Genomic DNA, 23,449 nt, shown 5'->3' with positions numbered 1-23,449 from the left:
ATCTATCTTGCTTGTGCCATTGTCATCAGCCTCTGGGTATCTTTTGAACATTGCCCGTTGGTTAGCTTAATGATCAGTCTCCTTCAAGGAATCCCTTGCTCAGTCTTCGTTCCTCCATCCCCTCAAAGGTGACACAATTCTCAGTGTTCTACCTCCTTGCAAGCTGCTCCCTTCCCCCAAATCACTTAGTCTGGACCCGATGCTCTTCCTGATGAACCATGGCTGTCCTGCATCCTTCTTTTCCAACTGGTTTTATGCACTTTCCTCTGCATTTCCTTGCCTGCTGGGCATTTTTTGAAAGACCCTTTGACTCCCCAAAACAATCCAGCTCCAGGATGCATGTGTAGGCAGTCTATCCCGAGGAGGCATTTTGCATTCTCCTGGCTGTACTTTTAGTGGGAAATTGTGTCACGGTCTTTGCTGCTGCTTCTTAATGTAAAAGAAAAGTGGAGGGGTTACAGAGCAGGGTCCTGAAGGAGAGATGATGATCCTTGTGACGTCCTGCATTTTATTTGCAAATAAAAGGAAGAATATGTCATCCCCAAATGTTTTACAATCCTTTTCATAAAATGTTATTAAAGAGAGCGGCTTCTGGAATGTATTTTGTCACTGGAGCAATGAGAGAGTGACTGGGGCTTGCGCACTGCACTAACTGTTAATGTCCTTCCAACACTGAACAGGTTCCAGAGTAAAGAGAGTGGTGTATCCTCTGGGCTTCGTGGCGATTGGGACCTCTCTGTATTATCCCCGACAAGCTGTCACAGTTGCAAAGGTCAGTCCCAGGGTCTCTTTGGCGGGGTTCTGTTCTGTGGCGGAGAGCGACCTTGTACTTCCCAGCAACCCAGCTTTGCCTTGCGTCCCCGTAAACACCGCTCTTACCAGCTTAAGAACATCTTACCGACGGGTGTAGGCAGGGCAAGCTTCAAATGCCGTAAATACGAGCCCAGGCTACACCAGATTTCAAAGCGGGCTTACGTTCCCTTTGAAAATTATCCCATCAGATCTGCCCGTACATGGTTACACCCACTATTTGGGGTGCACAAGATTTTCCCAGAACATTTACCTGTGGATGGCAGGAATTTACCAAGTATGCTCCAAACTCCTCCCCCGGGCATGGTTCAGCTCAGCCCTGGGTAAACCTGTGTGTGAGCAGGACATACACATGTACATTTACCTTATATCAAGCAGGTAGCTTTGTAAAAGGCCATTTCTGCACATAAAATGGTGTTTTACAAGCGAAAATAACTCCGCATGCAGTGAAATGGTGCGACTGACCGAGGCCCAGAGCTTGTCCTTTAATCCTACTTCAGTCCTCCCACTTTGAGAACTGCTGGTTGATCACCTTTCAGTATTGCAAAATTTTTTTGGTTTTAATGCACTTTTTTTGCTGGTTTTGACCCACTTGAAAGTGAAAAATGTCACTTTAGTGAGGTTTTCTCCTAGCTGCAAACTTACAAATATTTTTTAAAATACTACAGGCATTTTGCATATAAAAAAGAGATGAATAAAAATGAAATTAGTTAATTATCTTGCTAGAAAATGTAGCAGATATGTACTTGATTTTGCAGCGCAGTTGGTACAAGCAATTAGTCACCTATAACTGCTGTACTTACTTTGGAGCCTTGTCTGCTTCCGAGCATGACCCAGATCTTCAAAACATTAAAAACAAGGCATAAATCAACAACTTTGTTTTCCATGAAACTGTACTCCCTGGAAAAATGGGAGTCAAGAAGCGTAATGGACAAAAGAAAACCACCTCCGTTAATGTTTTCTTTGAGGGTCATGGCCAAAATGGCGAGACAGACTTTTGTGGTTGGACAGAGCTCAAATTTCAGTGTTTCAAATGTGGTGTATCTTGATTTGTCCCTCAGAGAAACGGACTTCAGCTTCTGGGCTTAATGTTTTACATAATGCATGTGCAAAGAGTGATTTCCTTAAATTACTAATGCTGAGGCTGTGTTGCAGGCCAGTAATAACAGGAAGGCATAAACCCTCTTTATTTCTCTTTCTAGTTAACCTATACTCTATGTAGGGGTGGCGGTGTGTGGGATCTGTTTGTTTGAGGTACCTAGAGAGAGATCTGCTATTTGCAGAGGGCTGTTACCTTCCTCCATTCTATTTTGACAGCTGTTTTCACGTTGGCATTGCATCAACAGGATTGTTTGTCATTTGGTTCATGTGCTTGTGTTCTGTTAGACTGAAAAACTAACTGGAACATTATAGTTCTTGCGCTGCCAACATGCGAGTATGCTCAAGCGATTGCATAGGGCAGGGGGTAGCCAACTCCAGTCCTTAACAGCCTAAAATGGGCCTAGTTTTCAGGCCATATATAATGAATATGCACAACAGGGATCTGCATGCACTAACGACAATATATATACAAATCGCTGTCATACATATTCCTTGCGGATATCCTGAAAACCAAATTTGTTTGTGACTCTTGAGAACTGGAGTTGGCTACCTCTGGCCCTAAGCAGCTCAAAGAAATCCCGGGCACCCTTTGTATTTTCATAACAATTTGCCTGATGTCCCCTCCCTGTGAACCTTCACTCCTGTCACCCTGGTGGAGGGCGAGGGCCAAATATTCCTGTGTGACATAACATGTACCCAAGAACCTCAGAACACCTTAAGAACTGGCTCCAGTTATCTGGCCTGGACCACCTTAAGGAATAATGCCGCAAATAACTATGATCCCGGGAAGATCCCATACCAAAGAATAAGAGTGCAGGCCCAACAGGGGGAAGAAAAACCCCCGGGAACTCCAGGAGAAGGCAACTTGTTCGTGAGTAAGAAGTGAGAGGCAGCCCCTTGGAATAGCTGGCCTGTATTGTGTGTGTGTGTGTGTATTATAAGGGAAGGCAGATACTACATTATAGCTGGCCTATTTTGAGTTTATATTAAGGAGTTGGGATTCTAAATGTGAATGCTGAACATTTTTTCACGGTAAGTAAAAAGCATTTAAAGAAGAAAAAAAAAAAAGCCTTGACTGCTCATCTCTGTGCCACATATGGCATCAGCTTGGGGGTCTTTTGAGCTAAGCAGTGCACAGCCCGAAATCATGTTAAAGCTTGCGTTACAGAAATTCTGAAAGATATAGCTCCACAGAGCCGTGCTCAAATCAGGAAAAAGAAAAGAGAGAGGAGAAATTGTTTTTTCTGTGCAAGAGTCTTGACCTAAGCATGGCACAGGCCAGACAGGCAGTGAAGCAGCACAGAACAGTGTTCAAACCAGAGGGGGAAACAGACTTTTTTGTTGTTGTTGTTGTTTATGAAAGAGAATCTGGACCTAAGCAAGGCACAGGCCAGACAAGCAATGAGGGAAAAATATATACACACAAAGGAGAGAATTGCCAAAAGGCCTGGGTGCAATAGTAAAATTGAAGGATTTAAATTTACAGTGGGCTAAAGGGAGTTGACTTGCCTGGCTAGTCAGGAGACCAGTGAGTGAGTTAGAAGTTAAATAACTGCTTCATGGAGCAATTGGTTCAGGAACCAACGAGAGAGGGAGCTATTTTAGATCTAATTCTTAGTGGAATGCAGGATTTGGTTAGAGAGGTAGCGGTGGTGGGGCCACTTGGCAACAGTGATCATAACATGATCAAATTTGAACTAATGACTGGAAAGGGGACACTAAGTAAATATGCAGCTCTAACACTAAATTTTCAAAAGGGAAACTTTTATAAAATGAGGAAAATAGTTAAAAAAAAAAAAAAAAAAAAGTGCAGCTGCAAAGGTTAAAAGTTTACAACAAGCATGGAGATTGTATTTTTAAACAATCTTAGAAGCGCAGTCCAGATGTATTCCCTGTATTAAAAAAGATGGAAGGAAGGCCAAAGGATTTACTGGCATGGTTTAAAAGGTGAGGTGAAAGAAGCTATTTTAGCCAAAAAAGCACCCTTCAAAAATTGGAAGAAGGATCCATCTGAAGAAAATAGGAAAAATCATAAGCATTGTCAAGTTAAGTGTAAAACATTGATAAGACAGGCAGAGAGAGAATTTGAAATGAAGTTGGCTGTAGAGGCAAAAACTCATAATAAAAACTTTTTAAAATATATCCAAAGCAGGAAACCTGGGAGGGAGTCAGTTGGACCGTTGGATGACAGAGGGATTAAAGGGGCTCTTAGGGAAGATAAGACCATTGCAGAAAGACTAAATGAATTCTTTGCTTCTGTGTTTACTAATGAGGATATTGGAGAGAGACTGTTTCCAGAGATGGTTTTCAAGGGTGACGAGTCAGATGAACTGAACCAAATCACTTTGGACCTGGAAGATGTAGTAGGGCAGATTGACAAACTAAAGAATAGCAAATCACCTGGACAGGATGGTATGCACTCCAGAGTTTGAAGGAACTCAAAAATGAAATTTCAGATCTATTAGTAAAATGTGTAATCTATCATTAAAATCATCCATTGTACACGAAGACTGGAGGGTGGCCAATATAACCCCAATATTTAAAAAGGGCTCCAAGGGTGATCTGGGAAACTATAGACCAGTGAGCCTGAGTTCAGAGCTGGGAAAAATAGTGAAAACTATTCTAAAGATCAAAATCACAGAACATATAGAAAGACATGGTTTAATGGAACACAGTCAGCATGGATTTATCCAAAGGGAATCTTGCCTCATATTAGGAGCTATCACCCAGGAAAAAAGATCTAGGTGTCATAGTGGATAATACACTGAATTCATTGGCTCAGTGAGCTGTGGAATCAAAGAAGCAAACAATGTTAGAAATTATTAGGAAGGAAATGGTGAATAAAATGGAAAATGTCATAATGCCTCTATATCGCTCCATGGTGAGACCACACCTTAAGTACTGTGTACAATTCTGGTTGCCACATCTCAAAAAAGATAAAGTTGCACTGGAGAAGGTACAGAGAAGGGCAACTAAAATGATAAAGGGGATGGAATGGCTCCCCTATGAGGAAAGGCTAAAGAGGTTAGGGCTGTTCAGCTTGGAGAAGAGACGGCTGAGGGGGGATATGACAGAGGTCTTTAAAATCATGAGAGGTCTAAAATGGGTAAATGTGAATTGGTTATTTACTCTTTCAGATACTAGAAAGACTAGGGGGCACTCTATGACGTTAGCAAGTAGCACATTTAAAGCTAATCGGAGAAAGTTCTTTTTCACTCAACGCACAATTAAGCTCTGGAATTTGTTGCCAGAGGCTGTGGTTAGTGCAGTTAGTGCAGAGGCTGTGGTTAGTGCAGTTAGGTTTAAAAAAGGTTTGGATAAGTTCTTGGAGAAGTCCATTAACTGCTATTAATCAAGTTGACTTAGGGTTAGCCACTGCTATTACTGGCATCAGTAGCATGGGATCTTCTTAGTGTTTGGGTACTTGCCAGGTACTTGTAGCCTGGATTGGTCACTGTTGGAAACAGGATGCTGGGCTTGATGGACCCTTGGTCTGACCCAGCATGGCAATTTCTTATGATCCTGCCTGATCAGTTATATTTTGTGTTTGGGGGGACGAGGGGAAGGATGGGGAATTTTTCTTCTACACACCTGAACAAGCGGACTTTTTCTTTTTGCTAGGAAATAACTGAGCAGAGTGGGGCTCTATGAAAACAAACCAGCCTGGTCTGCACAAGCCTAAAAATTCAGGACTGGATTCAAGAGGAACAGAAATTTGCCAAAGAATTCCTCAGAAGGAACCAGATTTGTTTTGAGCCAATAAGAAGATCGAAGCAGGGCTTACTCTCCTAAGCTCCCCCTCTAAAGAAGCAAAGACAGAAAAGGGTTCAGGACACCAGGAAGCTGAAGATGCTCAGCAACCCTGGAAGACACCGGAATGAGGAGGTGTAACCTCCAGGAGCACAAGGGCTTGGTGAGGCAAAAAGAAGAGAAAGTCAGCCTGATCAGAGCCCAAACAGAATCTTCTCAAAGAGTGGCCTGAGGATGGCACTAGTGGAGCAGAATATGAAAGTGCACACACAAGTGCAAGAACAGGCCCTGTGAAAGGCGAAAGAAGAACTCAGAAGTCTGGTGAATGAACTCACAGTAACCCTGATTCTTGTGCAATGGAGCTCACAGTGAGGCCTGGCAGGATGGATTTCTGTGGAAGGGCAGTAATTCCATGTGCTACCTCTAACTGGAGAGCAGCAGCCATACTGTATTCAGTAGCAGCAAGGCCTTAGCATGGCTAAACCCTTTCCCAAAGCCTGCATGGCACAGAAGCCGGGGGGGCTGAAACCAGAGCAGAAAAGACAACGAAAGTACTGAGATGGCGGTAGCCTCCTTGAGCCCAAGTATCCACCAAGTGGAGAAGCCAGACTGGGTTTCGGAGAAGCAGATCACTCCCCATCAGCAAGTGAAAGTGGCTGAGAATACCAAGAATGAGGAGAAAATAGACACCCTTGTTGGAACTTGTGAACGGGACAGTCTGAGGAAGTATAGCCTGGAACCGCAGACCAGGGTCCAAGATGGGACAGCAAGTCCATGTAGATAAAGATGGTCTGTGCAGTGAGTGTGAGTTTATTGATGGCGGTCAAGTTTCAGGACTGGCACTGCTACGTGGAGTTTACAGACCCTGAGATGGCTCACGCTGGCATCTCCCATTGGGGGAGAGGAAGGCGGAAAAATAAGAAAAGCGAGGGTAAACCACCAGTCTCCCAGTGTAAGCGTACTGGAGGAGTCCCTCACAAGCCCTGATGGGTCCAGGGGGTCTGAGGACTCTGGTTCAGAGAAGCCGAGTCGAGTAGATACCATACAAGTACAAGAAGCTGTATTTCATGCAACAACGACAGAGACCCAAGCAAATCCAAGTGTTAGAAGCTGTTGTGAGTAGAGCCCCGGTGGGAAGGGGTACAGGTGAAAAGGATTGCTGGGCCAGGAAGGTGACCCTGGCAGAGGCAAGCGCTCAGCCTGGCAAGGTTGAGCTGAGGGGGGGGGAGGGTACGTGACAGAGCAAGTACCCAAGAGCCTCCGAACTCCTTAAGGACCAGCTCCAGTTATCTGGCACAGTCAACCTTAAAGCATTATGCCGCAAGGAATTATGGTCTCAGGGCAGATCCCATACTGGAGAATACCGGGTAGATTTTTTAAAAATATGTGCACATGTTATAAAATCTGGGCTGGCGCACCCGGGGGGGGGGGGGGGGTAGATTTGCCCAGTTTACACGCGGCGACGAGATCAGGCCTCCGCTAGTTCCCTCCCAGTCTGCTCCAATTAAGAAGCGGACTGGGAGAGAACTTTCCTACCCCCCTACCTACCCTCCCTCCCTCTTACCCTCTCCTCCCCGACCCCTTTGAAGGCCCTACCTTTTTTTGTTGTTTTTGTTTTTGTATTGACCCCTGGCACAGCGGCCTCTAGCTCCACCCCAGGACGTCCCCTTGGAAGAGGCCTGGCTCTTGTGCACATAACGGGGGTTACGTGCGTGGCTGTGCCTCTTGTAAAATGCGCGCAGCGTGCACAAGACCCAGCCACATGCATAACCCCCTGTTTTCCCCATGCGCAGGGGATTAAAAATCAGGCCTTAAGGCTTAGAAGGAGGAAGAGAGGCCCTGTGAACTCTGGGAGAAGGCAATCTGATTGTGGGTAACAAGGGATAGGCAGCTCCTGAGAACAATTGGCCTGTATTCTGTGTGTATTATAAGGGGAAGGAACCTTTTCAATATAGCTAGTCTATTTTGAGTTTGTATTAAAGAGTTGGGATTGCTTAATGTGAATGCTGACATTTTAGCACTGTAAATAAAAGCACTTAAAAAAAAAAAAAAAAAAAAAAAAAAGCCTTGACCGCTCATCTCTGTGCCACCTCCTGCTTAGAGCTTGCAGTGGCCCATCAATACCTCGTATTATTATATACCTATATCTGCTAGTTTCTCTCCTGACTACTAGCTCAGATCTGAGTTTCTGCTTAAGTTACTTTTATATGCACTGTGAAAATTTAAATACAAAATGTGGGCTGCCTGCCTTCTGTAGCTGATATCATCAGTTGACTAAGGAATTCAGCCAATTTTTCCAAAGATGTCGGCTACAGAAAAAAGAAATTCTGATCTTGTTGTTTTCTGCCTCTTCACTGTGCAATAACAGAGTATGGTAAAAGGGATTTTGAACCGGTCAATTGAATATATATGAGCTACAGGTTGATCAGTGGCACACAAGGAACTCAAAAGAGCCCTTTGTAAACTTTGACCTTCATCCACTTTTGTACTGATGGGGCGCCAGTTCTCTCTCTCTCTCGCTCTCTCTATTCAGCTTTCCTTTTCCTTTGCCCCGTTTTCCAGTCCATAATCATTTTTTGAAGTTGCCTTCTCTGTTTTTCTTCTGTGGCTGCCCAAGCTGTAAAGGTGCCTTTTCTATACTGGAGCAGAATTATTTTCATAACCGTGCGATGTCCCCCAGGGCTCCTTGCTGTGTCCGGTTTTTATAACTTCTTTCTGAGACCCCTTGCAGACATAATTGATAAGTTCAGCTTCGACCTCTGTATCTTTGCTGTCGATATTCAGCTTTGACTCCTAGAGGGGCTGATGCAGCTGAAGCCCTGGGAAACAGAACCTTAGTTTGGATGCCCTTTGGGACTGGTCCGTAGCTAATAGATTAAAACGGAATGCGGATAAATCTGCTATTATGATTATTGCGGACTGCTGGCCATATAATGCCAACAGAATTCAGATTGAAATGTTTTCCTCTCCCAGAAAAAATAAAATATGGAATTTTTGGTGCTTATTTGGAGTCTAACCTAAATCTTCGCTCTTATATCTCTAAGAGTGTCGTCTTTCAACTTAGGCTTATTAGGAAACTTAAGCTGTTGATTGGCAGCCCAGGTTAGCCAGCCTTACCCATGCCCTGGTTACATCACAGTTATATTGCTGAATGCTTTATATCTGGGTTACCCAATTACATCATAAAGGGTTTACAGATGGTTTAAAATATGTTTGCTTGGCTGTTGTTTTTTGCAGCATCAGAGAATTTGTTTTCCCACACCTTGAGAAGCTGTCTTGGCTGCCCATGGTCAGCAGAGTTCAATTCAGTATAGACTGTTTAATCTTTCAAGCCTTATACTGTATATTATAGGCCCTGTGTACTTAAATGAATCATTGAAGTCTCCAGGGGCAGCCTCTTTTTTTTTCTTTTTTTTTCTTTTTTTTTAGGTTTTCCCATTGAAGTCTTTGGCAATGACCCAAAGTTGGCCTTCTCTCATTTAAAGATTTATTGAGTGATGATTTTTTTAAAGATTATTTTGGGGTTTGACTGAATCCTCCTAAGGCATCCCATTAATTGAGGGAAGCAAAGCTTTCTGTGGCTTGGGTTTTTTTTTTTTGTTTTATCTTATCCTATTTTGATTTGATGTTTGTTTTACAATTTATATTGTTTTAAAGTAGTTTATATCTTTTGTTAGAATTCTATTTGCTTGTTTTGCCTTGGGTGTTAGTACAATATGGCAAGTAAAAAAATATCTAAAATAAAATACAAGTAATTTAAAGTAAATACAGACATGATGTTTGCCTTTTGGTGGAGAGACAGCTTTGAAACAGTATTTACAATGACCTGATTGACCTTTCTATGTCCTTGTGATCTGAAGGTCACGGGCTCAACGTTATACGAATGGGGCTTGCAAGGCTATGTGACACTAGAATCATTTTGGAAAGATGGCATGAAGAAGAAGAAACCTGTCAAAAAGACCAGTGAAAAGGTAAGAGCCAGAAACTCTTCAAAGCGTGGTCAACCTTTAGAATGTTATATGAGAACTGAAGGTCTTATTCATTAAAAGGTTTTCTCTTACTCTGTGGGTTTTTTACACGCGTTTCGCTAGAACAAGCGTGTGCCTATTGTGATCCATGCATCTGTCCATCTGTCTGGGTGCATCACTGGGTAGTTCTAAGATTCACATGCACAGCTCCACACCCTTACTCAAGTGGTTGTCCGTGCCATGTGTAAGGCGGCGTGGGCAGTGCTGCTGTCGATGCTCCCTCTCTCTGCCTACCCTGCAACCCTTTTGGGGGTCAGAAGGTTGAGAATGGGAGAGGTGAGTAAAATTTTACTTAGTCTGACCTCTGTGCAAGGCTTCTAGTGTGCACACTCTTTAATTTTTTTCTTAATTTAAATTTCTATTGGCACTGTTTCAACATAGTTAACATTCTTGCGTTTACGCCAAATCATACTGCACTACCTGTTTCGCTAATGTATTTTTTTCTGCAATACCCATGCCGATCTATGTAGATGTCAATAGAATTTTACAGGAAAAGAAAAGAGAAAACAAATTTATGCCCTACAAAACAAATTAACCCCCTTTTTCCATTGATAAGCAGCAGGGGTGGCTCAAGAGAATCTGCTGCCTGAGGCGAGGGATGAGACCCACCAGGGAACAGCACAAGTCAAATCATCATGAGGAGAGTCTCTTTGCAGTCTGGCTCTTTAAGTGATTTCAAATGTTGTGGAAGGGAGAAAGAAGGGGTCAGAGTTCCCAGAGGAGAGGAAGAGTGATAATGTTGCTAGGAAACTGGTAAACCCACCATACTCCCCGGAGCCCTAAGACCTGCCGCCTACCTTTCCCCAGCATTTTCCCCCTGGAGAAATGGGAGATGGGTGAATGGTGGTGGTCTGTGTGTGGTGCACTCTCTCCGAGCCGTTGCAAGGGCATAATGTACAGCCTTGTGCCCTCACCCCCCTGCCCTCACCACCCACAATTACAAATTCTGCCTTTATAATAACTAATTTTACATGAAAAAGAACAATCAAAATACAGTCTTCTGAGGTAAAGATATCACAACATATATATTATTTTTACATGTATTGCTGTGTGCCAACCAGAAAACCCTGCAAAAAAGCAAACATACTTGGAATGCATATGGTATTAGGCTGTTGTAATATATGTTGGGTGTGGGCTTTGTCCTTGGAAAGCTATGAGTAAGCTGAATTACAGTTACAATATAGCAAGCCTGCCATAATAAAAATCTTCATTAATTCAAAAAGTAAAAGCCTTATCTATGAAAAGACAACACTGCAAATATAACAGCAGGTCCTAAACACCAATACACTTCATATTAGGAAACAGAACAAGCCAGGCTTCTATAGATCCCTGCACAAACTTCATACTAGCAGGATACTTCACTTCAATCACACATTTAATTATTTGTCTATTTACTTATTTATTTACTTAGAAACTTTGTAGTCCGCTAATCCGAAAATCTTAGTGGATAACAATAAACACACACAATAAAATCGGCAAAATACAAAACAATCAAAAAGTACAGATTACAAACAAAATTTTGCTTGTTTTTACTTTGCATGCTTTTATTTCATTTTTATTTTTACTTTATATGTCTTTTACTTTGTATTTATTTGTTCTTACTTTGTTAATTTTAATTTTTTCTTTTTTATCAATTTTGTATTGTAACTGTAATGTTTGTACACAGTTGAGATTGTCCTCACAGATTAACGGTTTATAAAAGCAATAAATAAATAAAAGAAATGTTACAAAAAATGACAAGGGCAGATTCCAAACAATAGGTAAAGCAGCATAGAAACCCACAATAAATCTGCAATAAATTTACCAAACACACACATGAAGAACACACAGACCCTCTCCCAGTACAGAATAAAGAGATCATAAAGCATAAACAAACATGTGGACAAAAAATTAACTGGAAAGCACAAGCCAGATTATATGCAGTGCAACAATGGAAAAATTGAAATTTCATTCCTCATAAAACAAACAAAAAAATAATAAAACATATAAAACAATCATAATAGTAAAACCATATTACTAAAAAGAATCAGTGTTTCAAAACAGCTGATGAATAGAACATCCAGTAATTAAATCTCAAATAAAAAAATAAAAAAATTTCCCAAATACTAATAAAATATTTCAAACTAGCAAACACATTAAATAGCACCCAATAATTAAAACTAGTAAGAATAAAAAAATTCCTGCTTTCCATACCTGGGAACTCTTGATTTCCGGTCACCCTGAGATTTCTGTGGATTAGTGGGGGGGAGCAGGGGAGAGCGAGGGAACTTTCTCCTTCCTCTCTCTCATACAAGTTCTTTCATGCTCATACATGTGCTCACATACACATAGATACTCTCATACATTCACATGCTCTTATCTACATACCTGCTCTCACACTTGCTCTTTTACACACACACACACACACACACACACAAACACACACACGCTCGCTCTTTCACATTCTCAGCACATGCCCTCTCATACATACAAATGCTGTCAGGCACCTGCATAGATGATCTCTCTCTTAGAAGATGGAGCAGCAGCTGAATGGGCTCCCTTCTACTCCAATCACCTCATGCACGGGTCTCTACTTGTCTTCCTGCTGGTGGAAGGGGTCCACTGGTGGCGCTTGAGGCCTGCTTTCTTCTTTCTACTGCCGGTGGCCATAAAGCCTCTTCTCTTTCTCCTGCAGCCGGCAGCATGCAGGGTATTTCACTATTTCGTTTGCTGGCAAATCACTGCTGACATTTAACTAAATATGTATTAGGAGGCAGGGGGAGGCAGCCACTGAGCGTTTTGGAGGGTACTTTTTGCTGCTCCAAAATTTTGCTGCCTGAAGTGGCCACGTCACTCTGCCTCATTATAGAACCACGCCTGATAAGCAGGCTGAATTAGCCATGATATGTGGGCGACATCGGGTGGCATCAAACTGACCTCTCTTTCTTAGCTAGTAGAGTTTTTGTTCTACTCAGCATACGCGAGATTTCCCATTCTGGCATTGACTTGTAAGCCCTCTCAGTCTTTTTTTCATCTGAGCACCAGCACAGACTTGACTCTGGATTTTTTTCTTAAAAACGTTTTTCTTTTAAGGTGCCTCGCTGCCTCAGAAGCCCCCCAAACAGTATTTTTCAGTGCTATCAAAAAAGAATAACAATTCAGGTAGGGGGAACAGATTCTTCTAAAACCCCTCCCTCCCCCCAAACTTCTTAGTCATGTTGAGGAAGAAGAAAAGTATGGTCAGTGGTTTTAAAAGTTGCAGCCAAATAATGTCCATTACCAATGGACAACAGCTGAACTACCAGTGCTTAGGGCTTAACCACGATCAGGCAAACTGCTAGGCCTGCAGTAGCATTTCCCTGCGGTTGCAGCACTCCAGAGAGTGGCTAAGATTGAAGGGCTGCAGGAGCCACAGCTAGTCCTCTTCCCAGAGCGTGGATTTCCTCATTTCCCCAGGTAGAGTGCAGAGCTCTTCAAAAATTCCCCAGTTGGCGCATACCGAAGGCTCAGGGTCTAGTGGATCTGTTTGGCATGTGTCTCGTTTGAAGAAGTGTCACTCAGAAGAGCCACCGCATGCATCAAAGAAATACAGGAAATGAGATGCATTGGCGCCGGGAGCATCAGTGGCCTCCTCAGCATGCAATTCATTGAAGCGTGGAGTTCTGATGCATGTGAAAACTGACGTATTAGTGATTTGTATACCATCGCATGGTGCATCGATGATGCAGTCTGCCATACCAACACACTTGACGCATGTAGTCATGGTACTTTCGATGCACGATGCTTCAATGCTGTGACACCATTTAGCGATGTCTTCCACTTTGATGCACTCGATACAAGATTCTAGGCTCCTCAGGCCCTAGGGATGTATTTAGGGGCTTCTTCTGATCGCAGCTCTAAGCCTTCTGCATATGTTCAGTTGAAACACTCTCTAACCCTAAGAGTAAGTCCTCCTCTTCCTGGACCCCCAAGCAATCTTCTCCAGCCTCACCTTCTAGATACCTTGAGCTTCAGATTCTACAAGCAGCCTTGCCCACTCTATACTGTATGGTGCGGGCACAGCTAGATTCATCTGGAGATTTTCTTTCCTTACCTCCACCAATTATGATAGTTCTTTCTGCAGCACAACTGCTGGCTCAAGAGCTATGCCTAGAAATGCCAGACCCTGTTTTTTCCATAATGCCTATCATGTCCAATAGACCACCAACTAAGGAATAGGAACTATTCTGCTCTCAGAGGAGGATGCTTCCTTCTCACACCAGCAAACAAAACAAATGATAGATATAGTATGTGGGTTCTTCGCCTCACTGTCCAGGGAACCTGGAGAAACTCTTTAGCTTCTACTTGGCACATTTTGGTACGACGCTTTCACAAGCTGCGGCTTTGGCATCCTCGCTTCCAGTAGCTGGGCCTTCAGATCTTGCACTTTGTGGTTCAACATCTGCTGCAGCAGTCTTTTTTTCGTCTGAACTGGCTGCTCAGTCTTTCTCTCTTCCAGGACACCTGGGAGTTGCTGCCTCAGTCCCTGGGTTCACTGTTCATTCCTAGCCTAGTGTGCCATCACCCAGGAGTTCTAACAAGAATTCGACGGGGATCCCTTCTGATCTTCTTCCAGAACTCTGGATCATACCTCCCCTCCAGAAGACCTTTCTTGAGAAGATGGGAGGCACGCGCAACGTTACCTTGCACAAAGACAAATATCCCTCCCTCAGAAGTCATGGGACTGCTGCAGATTCTGGATATACTTTCAGACCCAGTAGCCATTCCAGTTCATGCTGTCTCCCCCAGTCTCGCAGGGTCCTCTTGCAATTCCTCACAATCAGCTCATGATCTGACAAATTTGAATAATTTTGGGTCATCTGCGAATAGAAATTCTACAGAAAGAAATATCCTTGTGGAAAGAAGGAAACTGCAAATACTAACATCTAGATCAGAAAAATGCAGACTATTTTACTTGCTGGCAAAGACTTGAGTCATGTTTTATTTGAATAATAGACAGCAGTACAGCAAAGCCAGAGATTTTACAAGAAACAACACTTTCTGACTAATGAAATTCACTGAGAAGTCTGACGAGCTACCCAAGGATAATATTGGAATTCTTCATACTGTGGTTTGCTTGAAAAATATCTTAAAGCAGAAGTACTTGCAAAGTAATTTTTAAAAATAATTCAAATGTGAATTAACACAGACAAAATCATTAAGATGCATCCTTTTTTGTTTTGAATTATATTTAATTTCTATGGCATTTTTAGTATGTAAAGCATGGGTAGGTAACATTGGTCCTGGAGAGCCACAATCGGGTCTGGTTTTCAGGATATCTGTAATGAATATGCATGAGGTATAGTTGCATGCACTGCCTCCATTGTATGCAAATCTATCTCATGCATATTCCATGTGGATGTCCTGGAGCTGCCTACTCCTGGTTTAAAGTGTTTGAAAGTGCCGCCTCCTTAGCGCCTCCCACCATTGTAAAACGAAGTAAATTGGAGCACTGCAGTGATCTTTGAGAATCCCCACACGTGCAAAAAATAACCTGGCGATTATTGATCTGCCTTTCTGGATTGTTATGTTTGGATTTGGCAAACCTTACCTTTGAGCAGGTACCCAAAATAAAGGCTGGACTTGGAACTGAAGTCACTAATCACGACTATTTGGCCCATTTTTCATGGGCATGGATTCTCACCGTTGCTTCAAGCCTCACCAGAGATACTAAGCATTGAAAAAGTAAGATGATGGATTTCCCTCCCATTCTTTATAGGTTGGGTGACCCAGTTGATTTTTGTAGTGAAAAGCAGGACATCTCTCTGCATGCAATGGGATGAAACCAGCAGGGACTTGGTATAGTTATCACACATTTCTGTGACTAGTGTTAGTGTGTGGTACTGTGCCAGTGTGGTACAGGACCCTGGAGTTCTTGAGTGCAGAAGTCCTGGATGCAATTCACTTGAGTCCAGGATGCACCACAGCACCTGGGAACCCCCAAGTCCGGGACTACACTGGCACAGCAACCTAGGCCAGTGGTTCTCAACCCAGTCCTTGGGGTACACCCAGCCAGTCAGGTTTTCAGGATATCCACAATGAATATGCATGAGAGATTTGCATGCACCCCCCCTCCCTGTTCACATGGAGGTTGAGGAAGTTGGACAGCACAGTGTATAGAAGTTGGCAGTGTTGATTCTGTTCTGTGCACTGCTGTCAAACTGCAGGCCCCTCTGCTGTTCACCCAGTACTTACGATCCTTCCATGAGCACTTCATTTACTAGATTAAGGGCCGACGCAGCAGTGAGTGCTGGGCGCTGCCATGTGGAAGGGCCACCTTCTGATCCCTGAGTCGGGTCTTCTGCCATCCTGCTCAGCTGGGGATGATGATGCTGCAGAAGTAGTTGCAATCGTTGCTTAAGGGTGACGTACAGTAACCAGACTCTGGATCAAGAACCGTTGCTGTAATGACCAACCAAGGCATGGACTTGCAGGGTAAAGAGGATATAAAATAGAAAAACAATCCCCGGGTAGTTGCAAATACAAATGAAAGCTCCTGGTGCCAGATCCCAGCCCTGGCTTCTGTTGAACAGGAGGTAAAAAGGAGCAGGAGGAAACTTACTAGTAAATGATTTATGTTTTAACATTGGGGGTTTTTTGGGTTGTTTGTTTTTTTTTTTCAACAAATTGCTTCTTATGTTGACACCTTTTTGTATGTTTGCTAAGGGTAAGAAGGGGAAGTGAGCAAGCAAGTGTTGAGAAAAACTTTAAGGAAGTGGGTGACACAAGAAATGTTAGTGAAAGATGTTTATTAGATATTAACTTTGAAAGGTGCCGTTGTCCTTTGATCTAGAAAGCACATTCTCAGACTGTAATATTGCCCCCTGAACAGCTCTCTTTACATGGATGATTCAAACCCCCATCACCGACTCCAGAACTTGTGAGCCTTCTGGATATCTCCAGTGAGGTGAGAGCAGCTTAGAGTTGGTCCATGAGCTAGAATAATTTTACGTATGTTCATGGTCCTGATAAACCTGACATGCTCACTGCCTTCCAGGACCAGAAATGGTTCCTTCACCTCCGGTTTACATTATCAAAGGCTGCCTTTAGCAAGGAATTTTGTCACAGGCAAAAGTGGACTAGTATATATAACCCAAAGTATAATTCTACCAACTATCACTGTTATATACGTTACAGTATTTACCATAACATGGTTGCATTTCATTAAACAATCTGCATTCTGTCCTCTTGGAATGGACTGAATTCCCTCTATGCAATAGCAAAATTGAAAGCATAAATCATCTGTTTGGCATCAAGAGCTAGAAATGATACCAGATGAGCTGGACAGATTTTTTCATTGTGAGCAGAGTTCAGAGTGTTGTGGTTTTCATTTATACAGGTCTTAAATGCTCACTAGATTAGAATACTATCCAAAGGAAGAAAAAAATCCTCTCATTTTCTTGGTCTTATATGCTAAGCTTTAAAAAGCTCTTTAAAAGAAATATATTGCAACTCACTCTCAAACCTTAGCATTGGTGATTCTACAACTTTATTTATTTATTTAGGAGTTTTTACATACCGTCATTAAGTTATTCACCATCATAACGGTTTACAATAGGGCACCTGTATCAAAAAAAATATGGGTCGTACGTTACATAGGGGGTGCCATTAGTTTTCGGTAACAAAAAAGGCATTTAATTGGGGGATTGAGTATTTCATGGTAATGTGTCCTGAAGGTTGCCTACAGTAAAAATAGGTTGAACTAGTTCAGTAAGGAGCATTAAATTAGGCATTCGGTGTTTTATGCCGCATATCCTTGATTAATTGCCTGCATCAATTTTCTTTCTTGAAGGCTTGTATGAAAAGCCAGGTTTTGAGCTGTGTTTTGAAAAGTTTATGATAGCTCTGGAGTCTAAGGTCAAGGGGCATGGAGTTCCATAATATGGGACCGGCTAGAGACAGAGCTCGCTCCCTCACTTGGGTAAGTCTTGCAGTTTTCACAGAAGGAATGGGAAGGAGTGCTCTGTTTGCTGACCTTAAACTTCTGTGTGGGACATGTACTCTAAGTGCTATGTTCAGCCATTTTGCTTCATCGTCGTGGATAAGTTTGTGTACTTGATGGCTAACTCTTCCTGCCTCATCCCTATTTCTAAATTTCTTCCTCTGGTGACCTGGCTTGGCTGGATTTGAAACTTGTAATAAATTTCTGACAGATACTGGTTGATCTCTCCTCTCTCCCCCATGGTTTCCTTCCCCCTTGCTATTTTTTCTAACCATGTTGATTCTTTCTCTTCCCTTCTCAGCCTACAGCAGAGGGGGCATGGGAAGGATGCCAGGGCTACCACTAAACTATATTGGGATCAATATTCAAATGGTTTGTCCTGCTAAGTATGTTTTACAGTTCCCATGTTCTGACCATCTCCAAGTTATCTGGCTAAGTAGTTAGCCAGATAAAACTTAACCAGATAATTTGAAGGCGATCCAGGGATGTTGTGAGGTGGATTTAATTTAGCTAGATAAGTTATCCAGCTAACTTTAAATATCAGAGTTAGCTGGATATCTGGTTAAGTCTGATTGTGCTGGAGAGCAGTCCTAAAGTTAGCCAGGGAAGAGCAATCCACCTAACTAGGGCTTTATTTGGCTATATTCAGTAGAGCGCTCCAGTGAATATCCAGGACGCGTTATCCAGCTAACTGTAGTCAGATAACTTGTTCACTTTCCCACTGCTGAATATCAGGTTCCGTATGTTTTGTCTGAGAAAAACCTGAAAGATGGACACAGTGTCCCTTTAACTGCAGCATCTTCATTTCAGAATAAACCTTGAATTTGTGCAGAAGACTCCCTGTTATTTATCCCAGGGACTGGGATACTTTAGAGATTTTTCCTGTGCATCTAAATTGTGCTGTTCTTTTAAAGGTACATCTACACGTGTCATAGCTGAGGGGTTTTGCAACCTGAGACTTGAGTTCGGAAAATTCTGTAAAAGATAACAGTGGAAGAGTAGTTATGTATTTTTTGTTTTTTCTGTCAGCTTCTAGACTTGAAGTCCTTATGTAACTTATTTCAACACTGCTTGGGGGGTGGGGGGAGGTGCCCCCCCCTCTTAATTCTCTACCTTTTACAGCCTAAGCATTGGCGTGGGTAGTCCTCTGGTTGGAGATCACAAATCAGATCTCTGTCTGGAGCTCAATACAGTTTTCAAGTCATATGCGATAGTGTGCCTTGGTCTGATCACTTCCTCATTAATGCTAGAACAATGATAGGAAAAGTTATCACAGCGGTTGAGAAGAAAAAAAAACCAGGACTGTTAAAACAAGGTCAGGTAGATGTAGAATCTTTGCAAGAGATATGGTTTGCCACCAGACCAGAAGATGTAGATGAGGTTACCATTTGCTGGCAGCATACTTTAAGAGCAGCTTTGGTGCCTGAAGCACCAATAAAAAGTAAACAAGTGAATAGAAATCATCAGGCCCCATGGTTCTCCTCAGAGCTAATCCCACCTAAACAACAACTTAAGACAGCTTGAGTGTAGGTGGAGGAAAACGCACTCTGATAATAAGGAATTATTTTCCTCACAATTGGATGAATATCGATCAAGTGTTGATAGACAGAAATGACAACATATAGCGAATAGAATTCAGGATGCTCAAAGTAGACCATATTGTACGGGTTTTGACCGAGCAAGATCACAGATCAAAAAATACTTACCAGACCATGTAAGTCTTGACATGATAGGACAATTTTTCACTCTTAAAGTGACAGCTCTTTCTTCTTCTTTTGTCAATTTAAACACACTTGACTTCGCTGCAGATTATGACCCTCCCCCGACTTGGGAATGTTTTAGTGAGGTAACCACTGGTGAAATAATTGAAGTTATAGGGAATCTTAAAACTAATTTTTGTCCCCTAAATGAATGCTCTAATGCATCTCTGAAATGCCTTAGGTCTTTCAATGCCAGCCATGTCCCTGATCAGTTAAAATTAACATCTGTTAGGCCTGTGTTTAAAAAAAAAAAAAATTAAAAAATCCAGATCCAGCTAAGCTAAAAAAAAAAGTATCAGCCTCTTTCTAACTTGCCCTTTTTTACCAAAACTTCTGGAGAAAGTAGTTGTAAAGCAACTTCAAAGCTTTCATTGATAAGCAGTCTATTCTGGATGCTCACCAATATGGCCTCCAACAAGGACACAATACTGAAACTCTGCTTCTCGCTATTTTTGACATATTTAGATGAGGGTTTGATGAAAGGAATGACTTTTTACTGGTGCTGTTGGATTTATACGCAGAGTTTGACATGGTTAATCACCTGATGTTGTTAAGACATTAAAGGAAACAGGGTTTGGGAATGTAATCCTTAAATGGTTTGAATACTTCTTATCTAATAGAATGCAAAGGATTATGATTGGTGGACCAAAGTCCTCAAAATTTGATTTGGAGACAGGGTTGCCACAGGGTTCGGCATTGTCTGCCTCCCTATTTAATATTTACGTTGCCCCTTTTTGCTAGCTGGTCTTGATGATGGATACCGTATATACACCGACTATATCTAGTTCTATATACCTGTCAGGGAATGTAGAGCTGAAGCTTTGAATACATTTAGGAATTGCCTGATATTCCTAAAAATGTGGCTAGCTGAAAACAAATTGACATTAAACATGAGCAAAAAAGAGATTTGGTACTTAGCTAGATTCCCTTCGGATGAAATACCAAGTAGTGTAATGGTAGATGGAGCCCAAATACAGGTCTCTAAACAAGTGCATAACCTAGGGGTTTTAATGGACTCAAACCTTTCCTTCCAGCCATAGGTGAACCAGATTGTCAAGAATGCTTTATTTAAACTAAAAATGCTGCTAAAGTTACATCCATACCTCGATGAAAATGATTTTAAGAATGTGGTTCATTCACTTATAATCTCGTTAGTGGATTACTGTAATTTGCTGTATCTAGGTCTCCCAAATAACTCAATCTGAGCCTTACAGTACATGCAAAATTCGGCTGTGCATATTGTGTCCGGGGACCCCGTGCACCAACATATCGTGCCTATGTTATTAAAAGATCACAGTCTCCCAGTTGCTTGGAGGATTAAATTAAAAATTATAAAGCTGGTCTAGTTTTAACACTGCCTTAAAATTGCCTTAAAATTGTATCAGCTGACATGGATGTTGAAATCAGCCACACAGATTTCACTGACTTTCAAAATGGTGAGGTTAGTTGAGTCAAGAGAGCGATCCTTTTGTGTGCCGGGACCTAGGCTTAAAAGCAGAACTGGCAAGGATGAAATTCAGAAAAATGTTAAAAACAGCTCTTTTTCAACAAGCATGTAACTTGTAAAAGTACTACAGGAATGATGACTCTGCATGCAGAAAATAACGTGGCAGATGTAGTAAGTAGTTTTGTGTGTTTGAATGCTTTTAGGCTTTATTTTAGGACAAGTTTTAAGGTGCTATTAAGTGTCAATGTTTTTATGAAGTCCGATGTATTTGTCTTTTTTTATATAACGTGAGACCCTCGTGTGTGGAACTTTTTGGTCTACAGTAGTTCCTCGGTATAATCATAGGTCCATAGTTCATCCATGCCTTATGGCTGCAAGCTAAAAAAAAAAACCATCACTAAATCCTATTTATCCAATCCTGACATGAGCCCATGTTTCAAATTCTTCGCATTAGAGATGGATGTCAAAAATAGGTGTTCCCCTGAAGCAGCAGTTTGGGGGGAAGGGATTAAGTCTCAGAAGTTACTGAGAGTGCTGTTAATTGCTGACACAAGAGGTACACATTTTATTTATTTAAACATTTTTTATTCTGCCTAGAAACTTTTCTAAGCAAGTTTACATAAGAACACTCATAATAATCAAATAAAATATGTATAGTGGTGTTTTCTCTATATGAATTAAGGCTGACATGCTGGTCAGTGGTTGGATTTTAATGGGATATTCCTGTTTGCACATATTTTTGTGCCTTTAACTTTACTCGTGTCTTAATATGAATTTTAATGCACACACACTAACATTCCTCCCTGTTAATGAAGGCAGTAGCTATTAGTCCCAATGATGGGAGGGTGCGTTAAAGCTCTGAATGCTTGACTTGTATTTTATTGACACTGGAAATGTAACTCCTGGATCCAGAGGTGTGGAGTAAAGTTAACTCGCATTTCTGGGGCTGGTGTTAGCATGGTCCAGGACCTGCAGTTCTTGGGTGCGGGAGTCCTATATTCAGGGCTTCTGGATCCAGGGTGGACCACTGCACCTGGTAACACCCCCCCCCCCCCCCCCTTGTCCAGGACTACACTGGCACAGCTCCATAGACAGAACATTAGCCCCAGAAATGCAAGCAAACTTTACTCCACCTCTGGCTCAGGAGTTAAATTTCCAAGCCTTAGACAAACTGGGGGACCCAGGACATGCAATAGTTGAACATGCAGCTGCCTTATCGTTATGTAAGCTCTTTTGGGAAGGCGCTTTTTTGCCACAGATCTGTCGCTGTCGTGCAGCACAGCTATCGTCATCACCTCATGCTTCTCCAGATTTGCACAAGACCTAGGAGCACAGCTGGCCAAGCAGCAACATGACAGGGGGATGGTGGGCCTTAACAGAGAACCAGAGAAGCATGAAGTGACAGTGATACAGTTATAGATACAGCAGCTGCTACATAATGGTGATGGAGGTGCTATTATAAGTGCCTTCCCCAAAGAGCCTACATAGCAATAGTCAGTTTTACTTATTACAGTTCTGCTGCAAAAACTACATTCCCCAAGGGGCCTGCATAATGAAACAGTTATACATACAACAATTCTGCACATAATAGTGACAAATATGCCAGGTTCCTGCCCCAAAGAGAAGCACTTTTTAAACTTTATACTCTCTAGGGAGCCTTTTCAGTTGTTTTATGCATGAAATGATTTATTTTGTACACATCATGTGGTTTCTGTGCCTCTGCATATTTTGTGTGAACATTTTTGGGTTATTAGCCTACTAGATCAGGCGTTAACTCCGTGAGCCAAAGTTTAGCTTGCAGTTTTTACTTCCCTTTTCTTACAATTGGCCCAAAAGCTTTAAAGATTAAAAGGAATTAACAGTTGAATTTTCATTTGGAGACTTACAGTACTTCAGTGCCAAGAGGTTTTCATTTACTCTTACTGTAGCAATCTTGGCCTGATTGCAGGGTGTAAACTGAATTGTAAACTCAGATGGAGTCCTTAGAAGGTCCTAAGGAACCAAGTGAAACAGATCTGGTTTTTACAAGCCTTTAATTCAAGGGGTTGGGTTTTTTTTTGTTTTTTTTGGTCACGCTGAAAAAAGAGTTTTGAAAACCCAGAACCGACTCGCCTGCTAGTCACGAGCTGCTGCCCTGAAGTTCGTGTCCTGAAACAGAAACTGGGGAGGAAGCGTTTTACATGCTCAGCTGTAAAAAGAACCCAAGGCCTGTTATATACACACACTTGTATAGCTCAGCGCCAAGACGGATGTCAAAAGTGTGAACCCCCAGAGAGCTAGGCAGAAGACAAAAAGAGGAAGTTTCCGAACACCCCCCCCCAAAAAAAACCAAACAAAACCCAAACAAACCCCAGTTAGTTTGATATCTCTGTAGCATATCTAGCAAACCGCACCGTTTTCAGTGCCAGCTTGTTTCCTAAAGTGCTGAGGCAGTGTGATAGCCTTGACACCTATTTAAACACCAGCACCGCCAGCCATCAAAATAAATTCAGACACAAAGGGATACCCGTTGAGAGCAAGGTAAAGAAGTTCACACAGGAAGCTAACCCTCTGAAGAAAACGCTACACCATAACCCACCGCCCCTAAGTGCCA

The 23,449-nt window shown here is 42.1% G+C and overlaps 1 protein-coding gene across 4 annotated transcripts in view; it reads left to right on the top strand.

Annotated features, from left to right (window-relative positions):
- Positions 1-23,449, top strand: part of APOO (apolipoprotein O) — a 137,820-nt gene that overhangs the window by 91,533 nt on the left and 22,838 nt on the right. For all 4 annotated transcript variants that reach the window (XM_029603415.1, XM_029603416.1, XM_029603418.1 and 1 more), the window contains 2 exons: positions 681-772; positions 9,522-9,632. In XM_029603415.1, the coding sequence (XP_029459275.1) occupies positions 681-772; positions 9,522-9,632 (203 nt within the window). The remainder of the gene's footprint in view (positions 1-680; positions 773-9,521; positions 9,633-23,449) is intronic.

The sequence above is a fragment of the Rhinatrema bivittatum genome, chromosome 5 (assembly GCF_901001135.1).
Source record: "Rhinatrema bivittatum chromosome 5, aRhiBiv1.1, whole genome shotgun sequence".
In the NCBI taxonomy this organism is placed as follows: Eukaryota; Metazoa; Chordata; class Amphibia; order Gymnophiona; family Rhinatrematidae; genus Rhinatrema; species Rhinatrema bivittatum.
Note: the sequence above shows the minus strand (reverse complement) of the source record. Positions and strands in the feature narration are given on the sequence as shown.